Source organism: Anolis sagrei, chromosome 4, assembly GCF_037176765.1.
Source record: "Anolis sagrei isolate rAnoSag1 chromosome 4, rAnoSag1.mat, whole genome shotgun sequence".
Classification (NCBI taxonomy): Eukaryota; Metazoa; Chordata; class Lepidosauria; order Squamata; family Dactyloidae; genus Anolis; species Anolis sagrei.
Genome location: NC_090024.1, coordinates 31,442,650 through 31,463,275, shown reverse-complemented (window position 1 = coordinate 31,463,275; position 20,626 = coordinate 31,442,650). Strand labels below are relative to the sequence as shown.

The 20,626-nt window shown below is 35.8% G+C and overlaps 1 protein-coding gene across 3 annotated transcripts in view; it reads left to right on the top strand.

The window, feature by feature from the left end:
- Window positions 1-20,626, top strand: part of VPS13B (vacuolar protein sorting 13 homolog B) — a 382,845-nt gene that overhangs the window by 200,446 nt on the left and 161,773 nt on the right. For 2 of the 3 annotated variants that reach the window (XM_060775658.2, XM_067467339.1), the window contains exons 28-30: window positions 2,382-2,523; window positions 4,448-4,856; window positions 8,472-8,583. In XM_060775658.2, coding sequence (XP_060631641.2) covers window positions 2,382-2,523; window positions 4,448-4,856; window positions 8,472-8,583 — 663 coding nt within the window. Of the gene's footprint in view, window positions 1-1,759; window positions 1,827-2,381; window positions 2,524-4,447; window positions 4,857-8,471; window positions 8,584-20,626 lie in introns of all 3 variants that reach the window. The other variant, XM_067467340.1, reaches the window with a different exon arrangement.

Genomic DNA, 20,626 nt, shown 5'->3' with positions numbered 1-20,626 from the left:
GATGCCTGCACCATCTGTATTAGTTAAGCAGTCAGACCAATCTTCTGAGCAACTTGTTCCTGTCAGTACCAACTCATATAACCATCAAATCAAGTCTATCAATACAGGGGAGGATTCATCCTGTACATCTGTATCTTATATTATGAGATTTTCTAAATGAATGGCTTGATTAGATTATGAATTAGTTAATTATCCTGTTCCTGAAGGCTTGTATATGTATCCATGGAGAGCTATGGCTTCATCTCTGCTACATGGAGTATTATCTGAGTATTATCATGGAGTATTATCTGACCTGTTCAAGTTGCTACATAGTCACAGTCATCCACATTCATTTACCAGTTTAAGTACACTATGGTCATGATATCAGTTCTTCTGTTCTTCAGTGAAGGGAGATGTCAAGAGGGGTATCCCTGCCAATCTACTCAGCTCTAGACCTTTCTGGATGAAATTGCACAGGCATAAAACTCATTTGTGTGAGCGCAGAGATGACCACTTCAAAGAACCACAGTTACAGGAAAACAACCTTTTAAAAAAAAAAATCCCTGCATACGATTTTTGGTATTTTTTTTTTTTAGAGATCTTGAATAAAACTCCTGGGTTCAGTAAAAATATGCAAAACTTATCCACATTCCATACTCTGTACTCTAGCTGCCTTATTTGTCATTATTTTAAAATGTCACATCCCTTTTTTTCATCAGGTATCATGTTTAGGTCACTGTGTCATAATAGCAGCTCATCTATTAGCTGTGAAGAGTAAGGAAGGGCATACAGATTAATACCATTTTGCTCAGGTTTTACATTTTCACTTTCCCTCACTCACTTCCTGCACCTTCCCACCTAATTGACTTTCTTTTGTAGCCCCAGTCTGCCGAGATTCTACATCAAGAAATGTAGCTATAAGAATATAATTATCTTTCCATTGCTACATCTCCCACTGCTAACCTTCAAGCCTACGTTTTAATCTATACAGCCTCTCATTTTAAGGTACTGAGGAGAGGCATGGTGAGCAATGACAGATCCAGCCTTCCCCCACTAGTGGAGGATGCTGCCAACAGGTGGTGAAAGGGGTTTTGTTGCAGCTGATCTTGTATTGCACCCCACTACCAGGAGAGAGATGGATACCCCATCACCCACTGCCCTTGTTTAGCACCTCAGCAGTTCTTCTGTTGGGCTTAAAAGTAGGTTTGGGAAAGCACTTTTAGTTGTTAGAATGGTGGAGTGACCATAAAGGTGAATTAGTGTAATTGTGACATATGTTGGGCTACAACAGCATAATTGCTGAAATGAATTTTGGCAATCTTTTTAAAATTTCATTTTGAACAATTTCTGATGTTGAGTGCATCTGTAGAATTATTCCAAGATTACTTAATGAGATCCTGCTCTTAAAACAAGTCATGTCTTAGATCTGTGGTTCTAATTCTGCCTGTTTTTTCCTTCAGGGAACGCCATTGAATATATTAATAATACTTAGTAGACTATTTGCAATAGTCTAAATATTAATATATTCCCCTTGCATACAAATTAAGTACAGATATTTTCTGTACAGTGGACTGAATTCCAATTAAGAAAGTGTTGTGTTATTTCTTTCATTGAAAAAAATATTACAAAATAAAGTAGTGTAACTCTATATATTAGGTGCAAGTTAGAATGCAAATTCTGTGCATTTTAAAATTCTCAAAATCTAGTTTTCATGTGCTTGAAATGTATGAAAACCTGAGCAACTACAGAGGACAGATAAGGTGAACATTGTATTTTCCAGACCAGGAGAAGGCTGGGAATCTGGATTTTTTGAAGGCGTGTTTCTTCAATGCAAAGAAAAGCTTGTGGTGAGATTTCTGTAGTGGAATAAGACATTTAACCAAATAACTTTCCTAAAATCCTAAACATTAAAATTAGTTTTCATATAGAATGGAGAAGGATCGCAAGAATTATGTTTATAAATCACCATGATACTTTCTTATAGGTGAATTTGTTTCTGTGGACGTTAAGGGGGGGGTTTGCTTCAATGTGATAGTGTGTAGTTTTTAAGTTCCTTAATTCTTGCAGTCAACCTCCATTCTAATTGTTTTGTAATTAAAAACAAATCAAGTTATGCACATGTTTCACATGGATAGTGTTGCTCTATTTTAATCTGTGATCTTAAAAAAATCAATTGAGTTGCAGCTCCAAAATAATAAAACTGGGAAATATTTTGGCGTTCATGATTTTCTTTTCTGATTCATTTGAAATGTGATATTAGAGATGAAGGACACACAGGTTTGTTGCACGCTGAAACCTGTTGTGGCAGAATCCAACTGATTTTTTTGTAAAATGTCTGATTTTTTTCACTCTTACGGCTTGTATTTTTTTTCCTTTGCTTTTTTTGCCTGTGCCACTTCAAGCTTTGGGGAAGACTCTTGGTCTCTGGGGAAATGTGGAGGTGTCTTCCTTTCCTGTACTGACAAGCTGAACAGACGTACCTTGTTGGTTCGACCCGTCAGCAAGCAGGACCCTTTCAGTAACTTCTCTGGCTTCTTTCCTTCTGTAAGAAATCAATGCAATATGTTTAATACAGAACTTCCATTAGCAAATAATACTGAAGTTTGATGATGCCTGTGTTCATGCAAAAGCCTAATATATTCCATTTCCCAGTGGTTTCTAAAAATAACAATTGAAAAGTATGGATCAAAGTAGCAGTGGAAGAATATTTGTCTGACTATTTGTGTTCAGAATATTATCTTCCAATACTAAAAGGAAATATCTGAATATTTAAAACTAATCATATATGGAGCTAAAATATTTGGAATCACTAGGTTGGGGTTTTGTCATCATAACATCAAACATATTGCTGAAATTCAAGAACTTTAACAGGTCCATGGTAACCTTTATTATGAACCTATTAGGACTAACTGAAGGTTCACAGTATAGTGAACATGTTTTCAGTGCTCCAGACATTTTCTCCAGGCTTGGCAGCATGATGTGGTGATCACTTAAAGCTCACCTCCAGCTTTGCTAGTATGAAGACTACAAACCTCATAAAAGAGATAAGAAAAAAGATAAGACTTGCCTCATAGCGATACATAAACATATATGTGAATCCACATTTGGACACACTGAAAGAGCCACTATGTTCTCATCCTTCAGTGCCCTCTGAAATATATTTTATGGGTAGCAAAAGCTAATCTTATGAAGTCATTGCATATGTACGTCATCTGTTACAGACGTCAGATTTTTGGCTTTCAGCATCTTAGTGATTTTTTTCTCTTTTCTAAAGAAAGGTTTTAAAACTCGCTCATGCTTCGAAACAGCTGAATTATTAAAGTTTTTGGTGTTTTTTCTAATCAAGAAAACTGAATTTTGCTTTGTAGATATCTGAAAAGGCCCATATCTCAGATTTGAGCATATCATTTATGTATTGAGGTTTGAGATAGACATCATATCACTTACCACGATTGCTGTTTGAAAACATTCATTAATTTACAAGAGAAATCTCAACTTGGTGAGAGTATCTAGTTTAAACACCTTACTTTGTTGAGATTGAGAGAAAGTAACAAGTGTCTCTGGTTATACAATGTTTATTGAAGTGCTGTATATCTCTGGCCACCTAATTAAAATCCACTTCAAATCGGTAAATATATGAGGTGGTCAATAAATGCTGGTTACAGGCTCGAATCCAGGGAGAGCGCGGATGAGCTCCCTCTGTCAGCTCCATCTCCCCATGCGGGGACATTAGAGAAGCCTCCTACAAGGATGGTAGAACATCAAAACATCTGGGCATCCCCTGGGCAACGTCCTTGCAGACGGCCAATTCTCTCACACCAAAAGCGACTTGCAGTTTCTCAAGTCACTCCTGACACGGGAAAAAAAGTGTAGACTTGCCCCTTCTTATGTTCCCCTTACTCTAAGCAAGAAGTGTAAGAGCCAGATATTCAGTTGAGGAGGGTTTGCATGGAAAATATTGAATGGATAGATCCAGTAGTTGATAAGGAACCCAACCAGGTAAGCTTAATTTTATGTTACTGGAAGTTCTGTTCTGTTTGATTTGTTTTGCAATCAAGAACATAAAAGATTATTGCTGATACTTATTCAAGTATTCCATTCTAACCCTAATTAAGCTAATATACTAATGTTTCAACTTACCAAAATTCTATAGATCTCGACTTCCAGAATTAAAAACAATAGTTATATTTACATAAGAATTTCATTCAGAATATAACTAAATCAATCATGATGTGTTAATGATAAAGAAGAATGCACTGATTTATTACTTTGAAAATGGCCACTTAATTCTGTAAGGAGCCATGGTGTTTATCATTCCACACAAAGTTACCAAAGTTTTTTAATTCTGATCTCCAGTAAAGATGGAGGGAGGAATATTGATTAAAGAATTAATTGATAAGTGTTTCATAATATTATTCAGTGAATTTGGGATACTAATTTCTGGCGATATTTTTTTTTTTTTGTATAGGCTACTGCAAAACTTTTGGATGGTTCTCACCAACAGCATGGGTTCCTCTCACTGACTTACACAAAAGCAGTTACTAAAAATGTCCGTCACAAACTGATTTCAAGAAATGAAAGAAGAACTTTGCACAAATTATCAGAAAGTTTCACTGATGGTTCTCCTCATTTCCTTCACGAGATTCTTCTTTCAGCTCAGGCATTCGATGTGGTGCTTTGCTTTCCTTTTCTCAATGCAATTGCAAGTATTTTTCAAGCAAAACGTCCACAAAGTCAAAAAGAGAAAAGAAAATCACCGGGACAGCCCTTGAGGACACACATTCTCACATCTCGCAACTTGCCACTTATTTATATCAATACTGGAGTAATCAGAATATTTTTCCCCAAGATGGACGAAAGGCAGCAGAATGTAGAAGGTACAATTTTATTATGATAATGTCAGAATTCTTGAGTGAGTAAAAAGTTTTATTATATCAAAGTCACCATTGTTCTGTTTTTGTTTTGTCCATTAATCATTTTGTCTTTTGTTGAACCGTATACTGCAGGAATTTGTGTTTTAGAAGAGGGATATCCCTTTCAAAGATTTTCAAGATATTTTAATGAATTTTCAGTATCCCATTAATTTGAATGTTAATACTGTTCACTGAAAGTCATTTTATTATTAAAGAGCCATGTTTAGCCTGCAGAAGAGAAGGCTGAGAGGAGACATGATGGCCATGTATAAATATGTGAGGGGAAGTCATAGGAAGGACTTTGTTTTCTGCAGCTCTGGAGACTAGGATGTAGAACAATGACATCAAATTACAGGAAAGGAGATTCCACCTGAACATGAGGAAGAACTTGGTAACTGTGAGAGCTGTTCAGCAGTGGAACTCTCTGCCCCAGAGCGTGGTGGAGGTTCCTTCTTTGGAGGCTTTTAAGCAGAGGCTGGATGGTCATCTGTCAGGGGTGCTTTGAATGTGATTTTCCTGCTTCTTGCCAGAGGGTTGGATTGGATGGCCCACGAGGACTCTTCCAACTCCTACAAAGCAATTATTGTTTTGTAGGAAAGATTAGAGTGCTGGTACATCTTTGGTGCTGTGCTCCTTGATATTCTGTATGATTATAGGTAAAAATATGATTCTAGTAAGATGTTTAGAGCTACATTTTTTCGGTAAACTTGGTTTAAAAGTCAACTTATAAATGAGAGACAGTATCAAGTTTCCAGTGTGGATGATTTGGTATCAAAACTCCTTTGAGATCACAACAATCATAAAACCCAGTACAATGCATATAGGCATCCACAAAAACACTAGGAGTTAAGGGACCATTAATAAGAAACTGGGTTTGTTGATTTAGAAATGTTACCTATAAATAGTTTGTATGTTTTTTAAAAAAAAATAACAACTGCCTTTGAGGCTGGCTTTCACATCTTTCCCAGTACAATGCTTATAAACATCCATAAAAAGCACTAGAAGTTAAAGTGAGCATTAGTCAAAAGCTGAGTTTGATGATTTGGAAATGTTCCATATGAATACCCTGCACATTTTTTTTAAAAAGGAACAACAACACTGCTTTTAAGTTTGTCTTTAACATCTTTCCCAGCATAAAATATATAAACACACACAAAAGTGCCAAGGTTCATTTGGGCATTCACAAGAAGCTAGGTTTGATTATTTAGAAATGTTAACTATGAACACACTGTTTTTTAACATTTCAAAACTGGCTTAAATATCTACCATAGTATTTGCAACTGAAAAAGGCATGGTCTAAATTCAACTATTACTCCTACCTAAAGTATGATCCCCGGTGGCGCAGTGGGTTAAAGCGCTGAGCTTCCGAACTTGCTGACCAAGAGGTCACAGGTTCGAATCCCGGGAGCGGCGTGAGCTCCCACTGTTAGGCCCAGCTTCTGCTAACCTAGCAGTTCGAAAACATGAAATGTGAGCAGATCAATAGGTACCACTCCAGTGGGAAGGTAACAGCACTCCATGAAGTCATGCTGGCCACATGACCTTGGAGGTGTCTACGGACAACGCTAGCTCTTCGTCTTAAAAATGGAAATGAGCACCAACCCCCAGAGTTGGACACGACTGGACTTAATGTCAGGGGAAAACCTTTACATTTATCCTTAAATTTACCCTGCTTTGAGTCCCCCCAGGGGTGAGAAAGGTGGTATATAAATACTGTAAATATTAAATAAATAATAATAAAGTATGATAATTGAATCAATGAAATTTACATGAAAACTAAATTTAAACAACTACGTATGTATTGCTAAGTTGAAAATGCTTGTTCTCTTCCCTTTGAATAAACATTATTCTGTTTAGCCAAATCTTTCATATTTGACTCCAATAAGAGATAAGATTCTTCTTAATGTTTAGTGTGTTCTGTAAGTATTTTATGGAATTATTTGTATCCCATTAAAGCAGTGTGTCTAGGTCATTGATCATGGCCTCAATTTAGTTGTTAGATTTATCCAAGATGGGACTCTGTGGTGTGGAAAAGCTGGTTTACGCACACGCACACTCTTTCTCTTACATGATTCTTCTGAGCTGAATGTGAAGTTTGTTTGCTCTTTCCACATCAAGCAGTGTGTTATTTAGCAAAGTACTTAGCACTCACCACATTCTTAGCATCTGTAGCTAAAAGCTTAGCTTTCAAAACAATTGTCTGGGAAGTCTCACTGGGTGGCCACAGATGGAGAAGGGGAATGGAAAGCTTAAGTACATCCTCAAAGCATTGACTTGTAGAGAACACTAGGCCTGCCTGTATGTATATATCAGATGTCGTTGTCATCTCCTAAAATATAATGAAATCCTTCATGGGGAGAAAGAACTGTTAAAGAATATAGAATGCCAATTTCATTTCTACACTCAGTGTTCACTTCTTGATTTCTATGTGGTATATCAAACAGTAGAAAGATAGGCAAACATTAGTGCCCATGGATACACATGCATAATCTTTCAGGACATTCGTGCCCATGGATATACATGCCTTTATATTGTTTCTGTCATAATTCCAAACATTCACTAGTTAGTACTAAAATTGCTTTTCATCCATTGAAATAGATTGGGTTGGATACAATACACTTTTTCTTAAATGGTTGAGCTGCCATCAGTTTCAGGGACTCCAATCTAGAAGAGAGATCATCTTCATAAAGGAGATAATTTCCATTTTACGGGCACTGTTCCATTATTCAACAGCCTCTGGATTATTTGTTCAGGTGTGAAAGTAACTATGGAGGGGAAGGGGAATCAGCAGGAATTGCTGTCTATCCAGCATGGATGGAACCATCCAAAGCAGTGGTTTCCAACTCAACTCCCAGCATCACCTCCCAGAAATCCCAGCCAGTTTACCAGTTGTTAGGAATGGTGAGAACTGAAGTCCAAAATACTTGGAGGATTAAAGGTTGGGAACCACTGATCTAAAGAATGGAATTCCATTAAGAAGATGCTTCCACCATTTGAGCATTAATTAGGATCCAGGTCATTGTTACACTTTCCCTTTTGGTGTTTTGAAACAGGGGTGCTGTATTAATTGCCACACTACCAGAATACCATAGAATGTCAGACTTGATAGCCTAACTAGTGTGATAAATTTTAATATTTATCTCTTTGTGTTACAAATAATTGTGCAGCATGACAAAATCAGCATGCTGTTATTTTCACAGGGAAGGGTTGTTAAGAAAAGCAGCGTGTTAACCAGCTAAACCCATTCTCTCTCTCTCTCTCTCTCTCTCTCTCTCTCTCTCTGTCTCTCTGTCTCTCCTCTCTCCATAATAACAAACACACTCCTTGATGTTTTCCTCTATAATTCAGGGGCTGGTAACTTACTCAGTGATAGCTACACTAATTGTTTGTAAATATGGGTTAGATGCCATCTTCAGGTAGTATTGCTTCATTTTTATCAATTGAATAAGCCTAGTTGCTCAACTCAGAGGTCTTCTCAGTGATATCTAGGTATTTGTAATTGCCAGATAATATGCCTGTCTTTGTACATGTGCATAAATATAATCCAGATTTTTTTTCTCTCTCTCATTTCAATTGCAGATAGTAAGACAGACAAGGAAGATACTTTGGTACTTAAAATTGGTTCTGTATCGATGGCACCTCAGGCTGACAATCCTCTGAGTAGAGTTGTGTTGAGGAAAGACATTTATCAGTAAGTATTTTTTTAAGTCTTTAGGAGAAGACAATCTCATGTAATCAGTGTTATGACAATCATAATTTAGGATTGGGATTGCATTAATTTTCCCCACTTGTGAGCACAATTCAGAGTGCTGGCTTTGGCCTATAAAGCCTTGTACGGCCTCGGCCCATTCTATCAGTCCGAACGCATCTCCCTCTATGAACCACCACAAACATTCGTATCTTCCAGGGAGGCCCTTCTCTCAGTCCCGCCACTGTCACAGGTGCAATTAGCAGGGATGACAGGAAGGGCCTTCTCAGTGATTGCCCCTTGGCTATGAAAGTCCCTCCCCAGCGAGATTAGATCATCCCCCTCCCTCCTGTCCTTCAAAAAGGTGGTAAAAATTTGGTTGTGAAATCAAGCTTTGAGGAAGTGCAATAAGGCAACATTAGGAAACTTTACCCTGCCGACTGAAGTTCATACAGATGATTTGAGATGGTTTTAAACAGTTGATTTAATGTGGGATAACTAATGTTAATACTTATGTATGTTTATAGTTTATTTATGTTTCTGGCATTGTATGTTTGCCCCATATATATGTTGCTCCGCCCTGTGTCCCCTTCGGGGTGAGAAAGGTGGAATATAAATAAATAAATGTACAAATGCAGTGGTGTTTTCAAAGAGATATAGATAGAAAAATAGATAGATAGAGATATATAGATATAGATACACACAATAGTATACGTAGGCTGTATTTGTACAATTTAGTCAATATGAATTTAAGGCATGATCATTGGTGTCTTTGTAAATAGACTTTTTTTACAAACATTAAATTAAATATACAAAAAGCTGACTTACCATGGGCAGTATACAGATTCTTTCAACAATGACATGGTTTTTTGTCTTCATATAATTAATATGAGAGTGATACATACAACTTAGATCTTGGTTAATGTATTTTGGTTGGGTTTGGTCATTTTATTTTCAAGTTTGGATACTTCAGTCAAAAAGATACACAGCAAATATTTTTAATCACAAATTAAATAGTCATTAAGTTGTTACACCCCTGGGAATATGATCTGAATGGCCTTTCCTTGCCTGTAAAAATTCAGTTACAAAAGACATCTTTTTTGTAAAGATCATTTCTCTCGGTAGCTACATAGTGTGAAAGTGATTTTCATAATGTTAAATGGTTAGCAGACATTCAAAATGCTGGGCTGCTGATGTCATGTGGATCAAAGCTGTGAAAGAAAGCAAACTTCTAAGGCAAAGTTTCACAGTAAACACATTTTTTGTATGAATGTCGTGCTCTGGATTGTGTCACTGACTTCGTACAAACCACACTAATCATGTGTAGGGAGAAAAACTGGAGAACATATGTAATCAACATGATAAAAATAATATATGATCCTTAGTAGAGTTGGCACTGCTGAGAAACATGAAAGTAAAGTTGCAAATAATACCAAGTGAGAAAAGTCACAGAAATACAGATGAACAAGTGTATTATGCTTCCTGTTGGTCTGTTTCTCAGATGTGGCAATATTTCTTTCTTCTTTCTTTTCTTTCCTTGCTTTTTTTTAAAAAAAGTATACTTCAAGAGAAGTAAGTTGCAAACATCAAAATCTTTTCCCAGCAGTAAAACACTTTACAGCTTTGAAAATGACAGGTTTTACTTTCAATCAAGTATCGGAATTTCTAGAATGGTACATGCTTCTTTGCTCTGAAGAGGAAGGAGACGTTTTTATTTAGTGCACTTTTAAAGGAAGATTTGCTTCTCAATTCCATATCAAAAAATCCAAGGGGAAACGTATTCTTTGAAGTGGTTTCATGGGAATGTGGTGCAATTGTCTAAAAAAATTTAGATGAACTTATACAGTAGAATGATTATTTAGCCTACTAACATATAAAAGAAAAGTAAATGGTAGAGAACCTGGGAACTTTGGTGAGAGAGAATATTGACAAAAATTGAATAGGCTGGGTATTTCAAAATTTGTAGGGTTTTGAGCAAACATCTATGACATATTTTCATCAGAAAATTTGGAAATGTTAAAGAAAATTGGTTGTTTTCTTGTGCAAAAAACTTCTGTGTATGTGAAAGCTATAACATTTGGAGCTACCTTATTGCTTGCTTTATATCACATTCCTGTAGAAAAAAGTCAGATTGGGTGAGACTTTATGTAATACGTAATTGTTATGGTCTATTAACCCACAATGCTAAGCAGACCCACTTTGATACGATAATCATGTACATTTTGGCCGCTAATTTTTCATCAGGATACATTTTCCCAGCAGAAAAGACAATAATGACTCCTTCTATTGGATTTCCTTGCACTGAATGCAAGACACAGGAGGTGAATTTGCATGTAAATGCACATCTACATGACTTTTAAAAATAAAAAATAAAAAATAATGTCTAATTGAACATTATTTATTTACAAAAAGAACTCTTACAGCAGTTTATGAAGATGTGTTTTAGATCAACATAGAATAAATACACAATAAATTAAAGTTAAATATCAGTAACTGAATAAAAATGGTGATTAAAGATTAAAATGTCACATATCTAAAAGCTCAGGTAGACAAAGAAACCTTCACCCTGGGGCCAAAAATACAATATAGGCACTATCACAGTACACTAGAAACTAAAGTCCTATGAAAGAAATGACCCTATCCTACTTAATGCTTGCCTTACTTACAAAAGTAAAGGAAGTCAGAGAAGAGTCTCATAAGAAAATTAATATTATTATTATTATTTGGAAGTTTTCTATACCGGCCTTCTCACCTCAAACGAGCGACTCAGATCGGTTTACAACATATATGCAAATACAATAATATATACGTACAACAGAGTGCGACATCATTACAGATTAAAATAGTACAATAAAGTACAATAAAAACATCATCATCACAATTACCCAAGCCAAGTCGTCAATACAGTCACAGTCATAGTCATAGTCATAGTCACAGTTCATCATCCTCCTTCCTTGTGGACGGAGGTTATAGATTCAGTCCTCGAATGCCACATTCCAGAGCCAGGTCTTTAGTAGTTTCCTGAAAGTCAGGAGGGAGGGAGCAGATCTAATCTCACATTATCAAATTTGTGTGGCAACCCAGTGGCAGTTTGATAATTAAAACCAACTAACCAAATTGTGCTCATTGTGCCTTTGCTTGGGTTTCCTTTTAAGACAACACGGCCAACACACTATGTTATGGGATCAGACCAAGACATTGTTTTATGGGACCAAATAAAAACCTTTGCATGGGGTGCAGTTGAGGTGTAGACTTCCAGTTTTTGGGTTTGTTTGTTTGCTTAGAAAATAGCATTACGTAAAATAAGAGCAAGTTTTAGGGAACCAGATTCTTAACTTCACTAAATAATTGAAATAGGATTGGAAAAAAAATTATACTAAAGCTTTCTCACTAATCTCAATAGTAGGTCGCTCATACATAGAATAATAGAGTTAGAAGAGACCACAAGGACCATCCTGTCTAAATCACTGCCATGCTTGCTTAAATAAAATGCTTATTTAAATAAAAATGTATTTGTCTGTTGGTGAAGGGATAGCAGCCTCGCTGTCCATAGAAGGCCACTCCACAGGGTGGAAGTAGCCACTAAGAAAGCCCTCTTTCTTGTGTCCTCACTATGCCTGATCTAGATCCATGCATCCCCTGAAACAGATCCATTTAATCCCCCCTCCCCCCAAAAGAATGTTGAGTCCTAGTAATTGGGCAGTGGTCAGTCAATGACAATGGAGCTACAGAAAGTTCCTCCTAACCTAGATCAGGTTCATCTTGCTCAGAACAGAAAACCTGGTTCAAAGTGTGTCTTGCAGCATGGATGGCAACAAATATTACTTGGGACAGCTCCGTGGTTATTATAGTTAACATGAATTCCTAAGATGCTCCTAACAGAGCAGTCTCCACATTGATGTTGAATTTCATCAGTATAACAAGTCAGGGACCATAAATATTTGACAGAAAAAAAAGGAAAAATATGTAGGTCTCATTGTTGGAATCCTCTTGGTGCCACACAATTTTGTACACTTTGACTGGTTTTGATGAAGTGTTTTGATGAAGTCTGCAATCCACTAAATGATTCTCTTTGAACCATAACAGTATGATACTCTGGTATTCATTTTACCTATGATGAGATGTCTTTCTAGTTGGTCCTTGAGCATATAATAACATTGAATTTATGCAAATCCTCGACTTTCCACAAAATGTCTGTCCCATATGTACTTCCAGCTGGATTCAAGAATATGTTTTTGAACAATCATTTCAAGTATACTTTGCTGCCATATATGTTTAGAAGTGACATATGAAAGCCTTGGTTGTGGTAAACAGTGTAACTGTAAAATTGAGAAAAGCTTCACAAAATTTACTGTTACCCCCCCCCCCTTTCTTTTTTTATTAATGGTGTGTGAGTAAATATAATTTACATTGTATTTGGTTTCCACAGATGTTTTGTTTGTTTGGAAAGTATTTTCCAGTAATATCTGAAACAGATTATTTTCTGTCTTTTAATTATGGTGGAATTTTAAGTTGAATATAATGTGAAGACTATGCTTCTGTTACTAAGAGAACCATATCCTGGTTGTAATGAGACATTTGTTAACTTCTGTATACAGCTTGTGGTTCATTCCATAAATACTTGTGGCTTCTCTGATGTCCTTCACAAGGTTTTATCTATGACAAATTTTTACCACAGCTCTTGAAGTACTTTGTAAAAATGGGTGTTGCCTTTCTTTCTTTCTCTCCTCCTGTCTTCCTTTTTCAAATTGTTCCATAAAATCATTGCACATTTCATAGCCAGCCTCTTTATTGCCACTTACCTTATTTAAAAATGCATTTTTACCATATGGATTCTGTTGATGAGGATTTATCAAAAAACATTTTATTAATTTAATGAGGAGTAAACCCTTAGTTGTATTCCAGTTGTTGTGAGACAAAATTCCCCACCATTTTTAGGTCATATTTTGGTAGAATTTACACAATATTAAACAATAATTCTGCATTTATTCTACTTACTGTTTATAGTTTTGTTTTTATAAACAAAAAATGACCAGGATGTAAATGCTTCCAAAAAATCTTTACATTTTTTGCCCCTTTTTGGAGGGAGATTGTTGCTTTTATGCATCTTTTGGTAGGAAAAGTCTGGTAGTTTGTAAAAACAGATCTAGGGAAATCAATTTAAATGTCCTTCTGATACTACAAATGTGGCTTTGTTAAAGGGCATTTCATTACCCCAGGATACATTGGAGTTTGGATTGACATATTAAAATGTCTCAAAAAGTGTTCATGTATGGTTTTTAGTACTTGGATATTGGTCTTGGATATCTTAACAAAGGAATCAAAATGATTATAAAGGATCTTTATGTATCCCCACATATCATTATGCTTACCTGTCTGTTTTCATTTCACTTGACCCTTGTATAAAATATGATGAGTTTATTATACGTCTTCAACATTCTTTCTATAGATAATTTCTTTTCCAAAAAGAAAAACAACCGGTATGGAGTTCTTAGACTTCAGTACATTTTGCTAATTTAGAATAGGGTCACTAGAGTGGAATTGAAAGTGTGTAACTGCAGTAAAGCTGATCATACCACAGGCAAATTTGTGTAAAGAACAAACAAAGGAAGTAGTTGCCTTCAGCAATGGTTTGGAGTACTGGATGCCAAGCAGTTTTGAACATCTGACTTGCATCTTCTGATACCTTCTTGGACCAAAAGATACCTGATAGGAGACTCAAACTAAAATTTGAAGGAGAGCAGCAAAAGTATGAAATTATTAAGCTGCTAAATTTTCTTTTGGGTTGAATTTCAGTTTGGCTGCAAGTTGTTTTTTATTTGAATTTAGTTATAAAGTTTATTCACAAAACTTAAAGTGTTTTGCTAGGAGAAAAAAGATTTGAAGTCCATGTTTCTTGTCAAAGAAGAAGAGTTGTGCCCTTCCCTTGTGTGTATAGCATATTTCTAATACCAGTGATGCTAATTCATCTTCAACTTATGCACATTAACATTTTAGTGTTACCTTTTTCAATTATTGTAAGTTACCTCAAATTCCATTTGGGGGAAAATGGGATATTATACACTCAGTGAATAAAATAAAAATAAATAAATGGTTTTCTCCTCCCCATGCAAGACTAACAAATATTTAGAGTTTTCCATCACTGTCTGAGAATCAGCTAGAGCAGTGGTTCCCAACCTTTGGTCCTCCAGGTGTTTTGGACTTCAGCTCTCAGAAATCCTAGCTGTTTGGAATTGTGGGAGCCGAAGTACTAACATTTGGAATTGAAGTACAAAACATCACTGACCCAGGGCCCTTCCACATAGCCATATACCCAGAATATCAAGGGAGATAATCCACAATATCTGCTTTGAATTGTGTTATTTGAGTCTACACTGCCATATAACCCAGTTAAAAGCAGATAATGTAGGATTTTATACAGCTGTGTGGAAGGGGCCCTAGAGAGGAGAAGAGTGATGGAGAATCAGGAAGCAAACATCCAAAAACTGTTGTTTTTAAATTGTTTTAAATTGCTTTTAAACTTTGTTAGATTTTAGCTATTCTTGTAAGCCGCTCCGAGCCCCAGGGGAGTGGCGGCATATAAGTTTAAATAATAAATAAATAAATAAATTAGGATCCATCGGTGACTTCATGTAATCTCTTCATGGAAGCATAGTGTTTGGAAACTGCTTATTGTATTTTTGCACCAGATGATAGATAACAATATATATTTTAAATATCCAGCATGGTTTCAAAGTACCAAACCCTTCCCTTATGTATCCTTACAATTTTCCTTATATAATAAGTGGACTGGAAACAAAATACCTCACTTCCCTTTTTTTAAGTTCAAAGCTATTTAGCATACAAACCTTTCTGGATTTCTTCAAGGAAATCTCATTTTCTCTGAGGCTGTATGATCTAGTCCAATCCAATACCGGTACAGGCTAAATTGGGCTCATGTACTCCATCATTCAAGAGTTAGATGACTGACAGGCAGAGTTTTACTAACCAATTATCCATTACATTTGCAGAGATCAGCTAATTACAAATGTGTGTGTGTATGTATATGTGTGTGTGTGTGTGTGTGTGTGTGTGTGTGTGTGTGTATATATATATATATATATATATATATATATATATATATATATATATATATATAAAAGAATCGTATACCTTTTATACTAGATAGTGCAGAATTAAGAAAGAACCTATCGTTTAATGGTGAATTCTTTGATACAAATAATCCTTACTGATAAATTAAGACCAGTCTCCTTTGGCAACGTGAAGAAAAACAGCTGGCAGAAAACCAGTATTCAAACATTTCTTTGGTATATTCCAATGTTTAACTGATTTAATGTGGTTTTGCATTTGACTTTGGCAGTCATAAAAAGATTGGTGCAGTCTGTGGCTTCCTGCAGCAGGATATATTGACTTTCATTGCCAAAATCTAGCTTAACAATACCATTGGACATGCCTCAATGCTATACTATGTGTTATTTTATTTAATTTCAACTATACAGATTTTAGAAGTTCATTTTTCAGCATGCTTTCTGGTTTTTCTTGAACTTTTCTGTGCTTGGATAGCTCTTTTTCCCTGTAAAATAAGTTTTCATGTTGAGAACATGGACAGACACTTTTCACTAGTGACCAGAGAGTCTGTGTTATACTTTAGACAGGTGTATGTTTTCAGTCCTGTGTCCTTTTTGTCAAGAATGATTCCTAAATGAACCTAGTGTATTCTCTTAGTCCTAGAAGAAGACAAGGGCAAACTCCCTGTGAAACATTTTTTTTTCAAGAAATTAAATCCTATGACAATTTTCCTTAAGGTCACCATATGTCAATAATTACTTGAAGGCAGAAAACAACAAGACATACAATTGTGGGATATGATTTTGCATAAAGGTTATAAAGCCAATAATCATATGCATGCTAGAGGAAATGGGGTTATGGTGAGAAATTGTGAGTTGTGCTAACCCTTCAAAGTAGCCCAGTGTCATATTTATCCTGTTCTCCAGAATTATAATACTTTGTATTGTCGAAGGCTTTCATGGCCGGAATCACTCAGTTCTTGTGGGTTTTTTCGGGCTATATGGCCATGTTCTAGAGGCATTTCTCCTGACGTTTCGCCTGCATCTATGGCAGGCATCCTCAGAGGGTGCCTGCCATAGATGCAGGCGAAACGTCAGGAGAAATGCCTCTAGAACATGGCCATATAGCCCGAAAAAAACCCACAAGAACTGAATTATAATACTTTATCTTTTAAAACAATCCAAAGTAATATATCCTCCAGACTCCTGTAGAAAAATGATATTAAGCATTTTTTTACAAAATCACTGGAAAGGCTATCTCATCTAGGTAAGAAGATTTTGTCCCAACAGTCCATCAAATCACCATTAAATTTTAAAAATGTAATATGAATATATTATATATTCAATTACAGAAGCAGTTAAATTGTGTAATATTTTTTAAAATAGCTACCAATAGTGGTAAATTTGAATCTAAAAGCTCTCAATAAAGTTTAAGTAGATAAAAACAACGAAAAGGACCAATTCTATAACGATACAATTAGAGAATTCTGTGATGTCTCAAAGTTCTAAATTATATTCAAACATCTAGGTTACCTTCTTGGCTATCCTTATGTAATAGTTGTACTAAAATTATTTTGGGAAGGATGTCTTAACATGTCTCTTATTTTGGCTTTATCAGAAATGTTTACGATCACAAAGTAATGCTGAAAACAGTAGGTAGAAATTGATGTTTGTAGTAATTAAATTTACATTTGATTTAATACGGAATTACCATATATGCCACTTCTAAGGCAAGTGTTTACATGCATGAGTTTCAGCCATTAAAGCAATAAATATGTGAGGCCATAAGACCTCTGGCATCTTTTTTTTTTTACATAGAAAGTATGTAGCATTAAAGTCAGATGTGGCCATACCCCCTATGAAAGTGATAATTGGACTGTTTTGTGTCTCAATCAAGAGAGAAAAGCAGGGTAGCTACTGTTGTTCTTATTGCTGTTGTTAGTCCATATTCACCATTATTTTAAAATATATAATTATTTCAAAAGTAGAGATACAGGGAGCTCAACAATATTTGTTATAATTATTATCCCACCTGTTTCTCAGTCTGAGACGCATTCATATGCATGCACACACACATATGATTGATATAATGTTCACAACTTCTTCTAAAGTAGTTTCATCACCCTTTGTTAAATTTATAATAAGCATTATGAAATGATGTGAGACATTCATATTGAGAACTGAGACATTCATATATGAAAAATAGTTAAATCTATAATAATTTCCATATATGGATTTGATAAACTGATATCGTGGTGAAAAAGGATTCCTGTCCCCATGTCAGCTGATTAAGAACATTATGGATGTTCTGCCTTTCTTCTCATTCGAAAATAAGTACTACAGAGTAGACATGAAGCTTATGTTCAGTGAAACTCAACCTCAGTACTTCCAGGTGAATATATACAACACCTGATAAGGCTGAGGTATTGTACCACTAAACAAACAGAACCTGAAGCAACCCCAATGAATATTTGGTAAGACTAGACTGAAATTGCTGAAGAATTGGAAGGACGTTGTTTGCTGCAATTTAGCAATAAGATAAATTTAGGTAATGTTTCTAGAAGCCAAGCCCTAGTGTTATGTCTCTAGCAAGCAATGCTACATTTCAAATTAAATTGATTTCATTCAAAAAAGAAAGAAAATTAAAAGAATGTGTTACATCCGTTCTCCTTTTAGCACCAGTTATTTCTTATTTCTGCAAAGCCCATTCCCTGTTCTTCCTCCTCTCTGAGTCTATTTAGAAAAGTTAGGCTCTTCTTGTGACTAGTGATAATGATCACTCATCTAAACATATCGCTTTCTTTTAGAATTAGGCATATATATAGTTTACACGGCTATCAGGTTAATATTTAGAATATGTCCTGTAGATTGGTGAACGCTGAAAAGTAGATCAGAGTTAGCTTTCAGAGCAGAAAAATTAATCCAGTTATACATTTAACCCCTTGTTTGCCTTTCATTAATTGTTAAGCAAAATAAACTGGTGCCTTTTTTTAGAATTACCAGGCAGATTATATCCATTTGCACAGAGAGAAAAAGCAGAATGTTGCCAAAAGCATTTTTATACACACATACCTGGATTGTTAGCTGCAAATACATTTTGCCATACTTTACCTTTCCCCTCCAATTGTGCTCCAGATACGAGACTAGTAAAAGACAACGGCAGTGAGAAACAGTGTTCTGCTTATTTGTGTTAAATTACTTTACATGGAGCATTTTTAGAACAAGGCACTACTTTTAAATGTTTGGCCACCTCGTGGGATATGTAGTGCATTTCCTGCCACTGGGATAAGAGGAAGGAAGCAAAGGCCAAAACGTTTGATGTGTGGTCTACAGTAATTCCTTTCATGTGTTCCGTGGCTTTCATATGATCCTTGTACTACAATCAAGCCTGACCATGCTGTGGTCCATTTCATTACAGATGACCTTCCTGAATGAAAAACAAATGCCTTTTATCGTGGTATTCACCTGCCACCATTATAATGATGGGGTTAACATTTTGCCCTCAGGCTTAATCCTTTGCCAAGTTTTACAGAAGGTTTCATTTGGCATAAAGATAATTTTTATTTTAGGGAGTGTATGATAAACAAAGAAGCATTTAACAATATGAAATCAGACAAAAACTAATATTTTAATGATCTCTATGAAGTCAGCATCATTCCTCAAATATTTAAAATTTAATTTTTTTAAAAAATAATCTGAAACACCTTGCATATTTGAGCCCTCTTCAGCTTCCTAAGATCTACAGAGATATTCCCAGGAATACCTCAGCAAGCCGGAGTCCAGGGCTCTTCCACACAGCCCTATATCTCAGAATATCAAGGTCGAAAATCCCATGTTTTCTGCTTTGAACTGGGATATATGGCAGTGTGGACTCAGATAACTCAGTTCAAAGCAGATATTGTGGGATTTTCTGCCTTGATACTCTGGGATATAGGGCTGTGTGGAAGAGCCCCCAGAACCTCAATCAGTGGTTGATCCCAGATGAGAAACTCCCCTTGGGCACACAGAAGATTGGGCAACTCGGAAAGCCTTGAACATACTGTGCTCTCACCATGAGATGCAGAGCTAAGAAACGATGCTACAAAGTGGAGCCCACAAGATGCGGGTGTAGAGAAGAGCAAACCACAGATTACTTACTACAATTCAGTCTGAGCCCTGTCACATGCTCAGTGGAGGACCTTCTTACAGCAATACCAGAGCACTTGGAAGTGGCCAGCTTCTGGTCAAAGGAAATTTAGTATAATGCCAATTTTTTAACTTTGTTGTTTTTTCTATACATTATATAAATGTATTCTCAATTTGTTTCTGACACAATATAGTTGTGTCTTAGACCCCTTCCACACAGCTGAATAAAAACCCCACATGATCTGCTTTGAACTGGAATATATGGTAATGTGGACTCAGATATCCCAGTTCAAAGCAGATATTGTGGGTTATTCTGCCTTGATATTCTGGGTTATATTGCTGTGTGGAAGGGCTCTTCAAGTACAGCATTGCATGCTACCTCTTTGAAATTTTGTCAAGGTTATTGTAAGATTTCTGCCACAGTACATTTATCAATACTTAATTCAAAACATTTCTACTGTGGGATATAGTTGGGTGACAGCAAGAAAAATAAACCACTGCAATGAAGTTTGTGTGGTAAATGTATACATATATAGACATACACATGCAAACAAACAAACAAAATAGCTTTCCATAATGTCAGCTCATGTTCATGTGAAATTTTTTACTTCTGTTTCATGTTACAAGAAGTAGTTTGAATTTCATCTGGCAATTAATCTGGTATTGTTGGCAGTGTAAATAGTAGTTTATTTGCCTTTCAGTTACAGACACATTTTTGATAAACAGTTTATCAGCCATTCAAGATTTGGTCTTGGTATATGGTCGAATCCAGAGGCATAACACAACATATACTTTAAAAAAAAAATCCACTTCCAAACAGCCATGTAACGCAGAATATCAAGGCAGGAATTCCC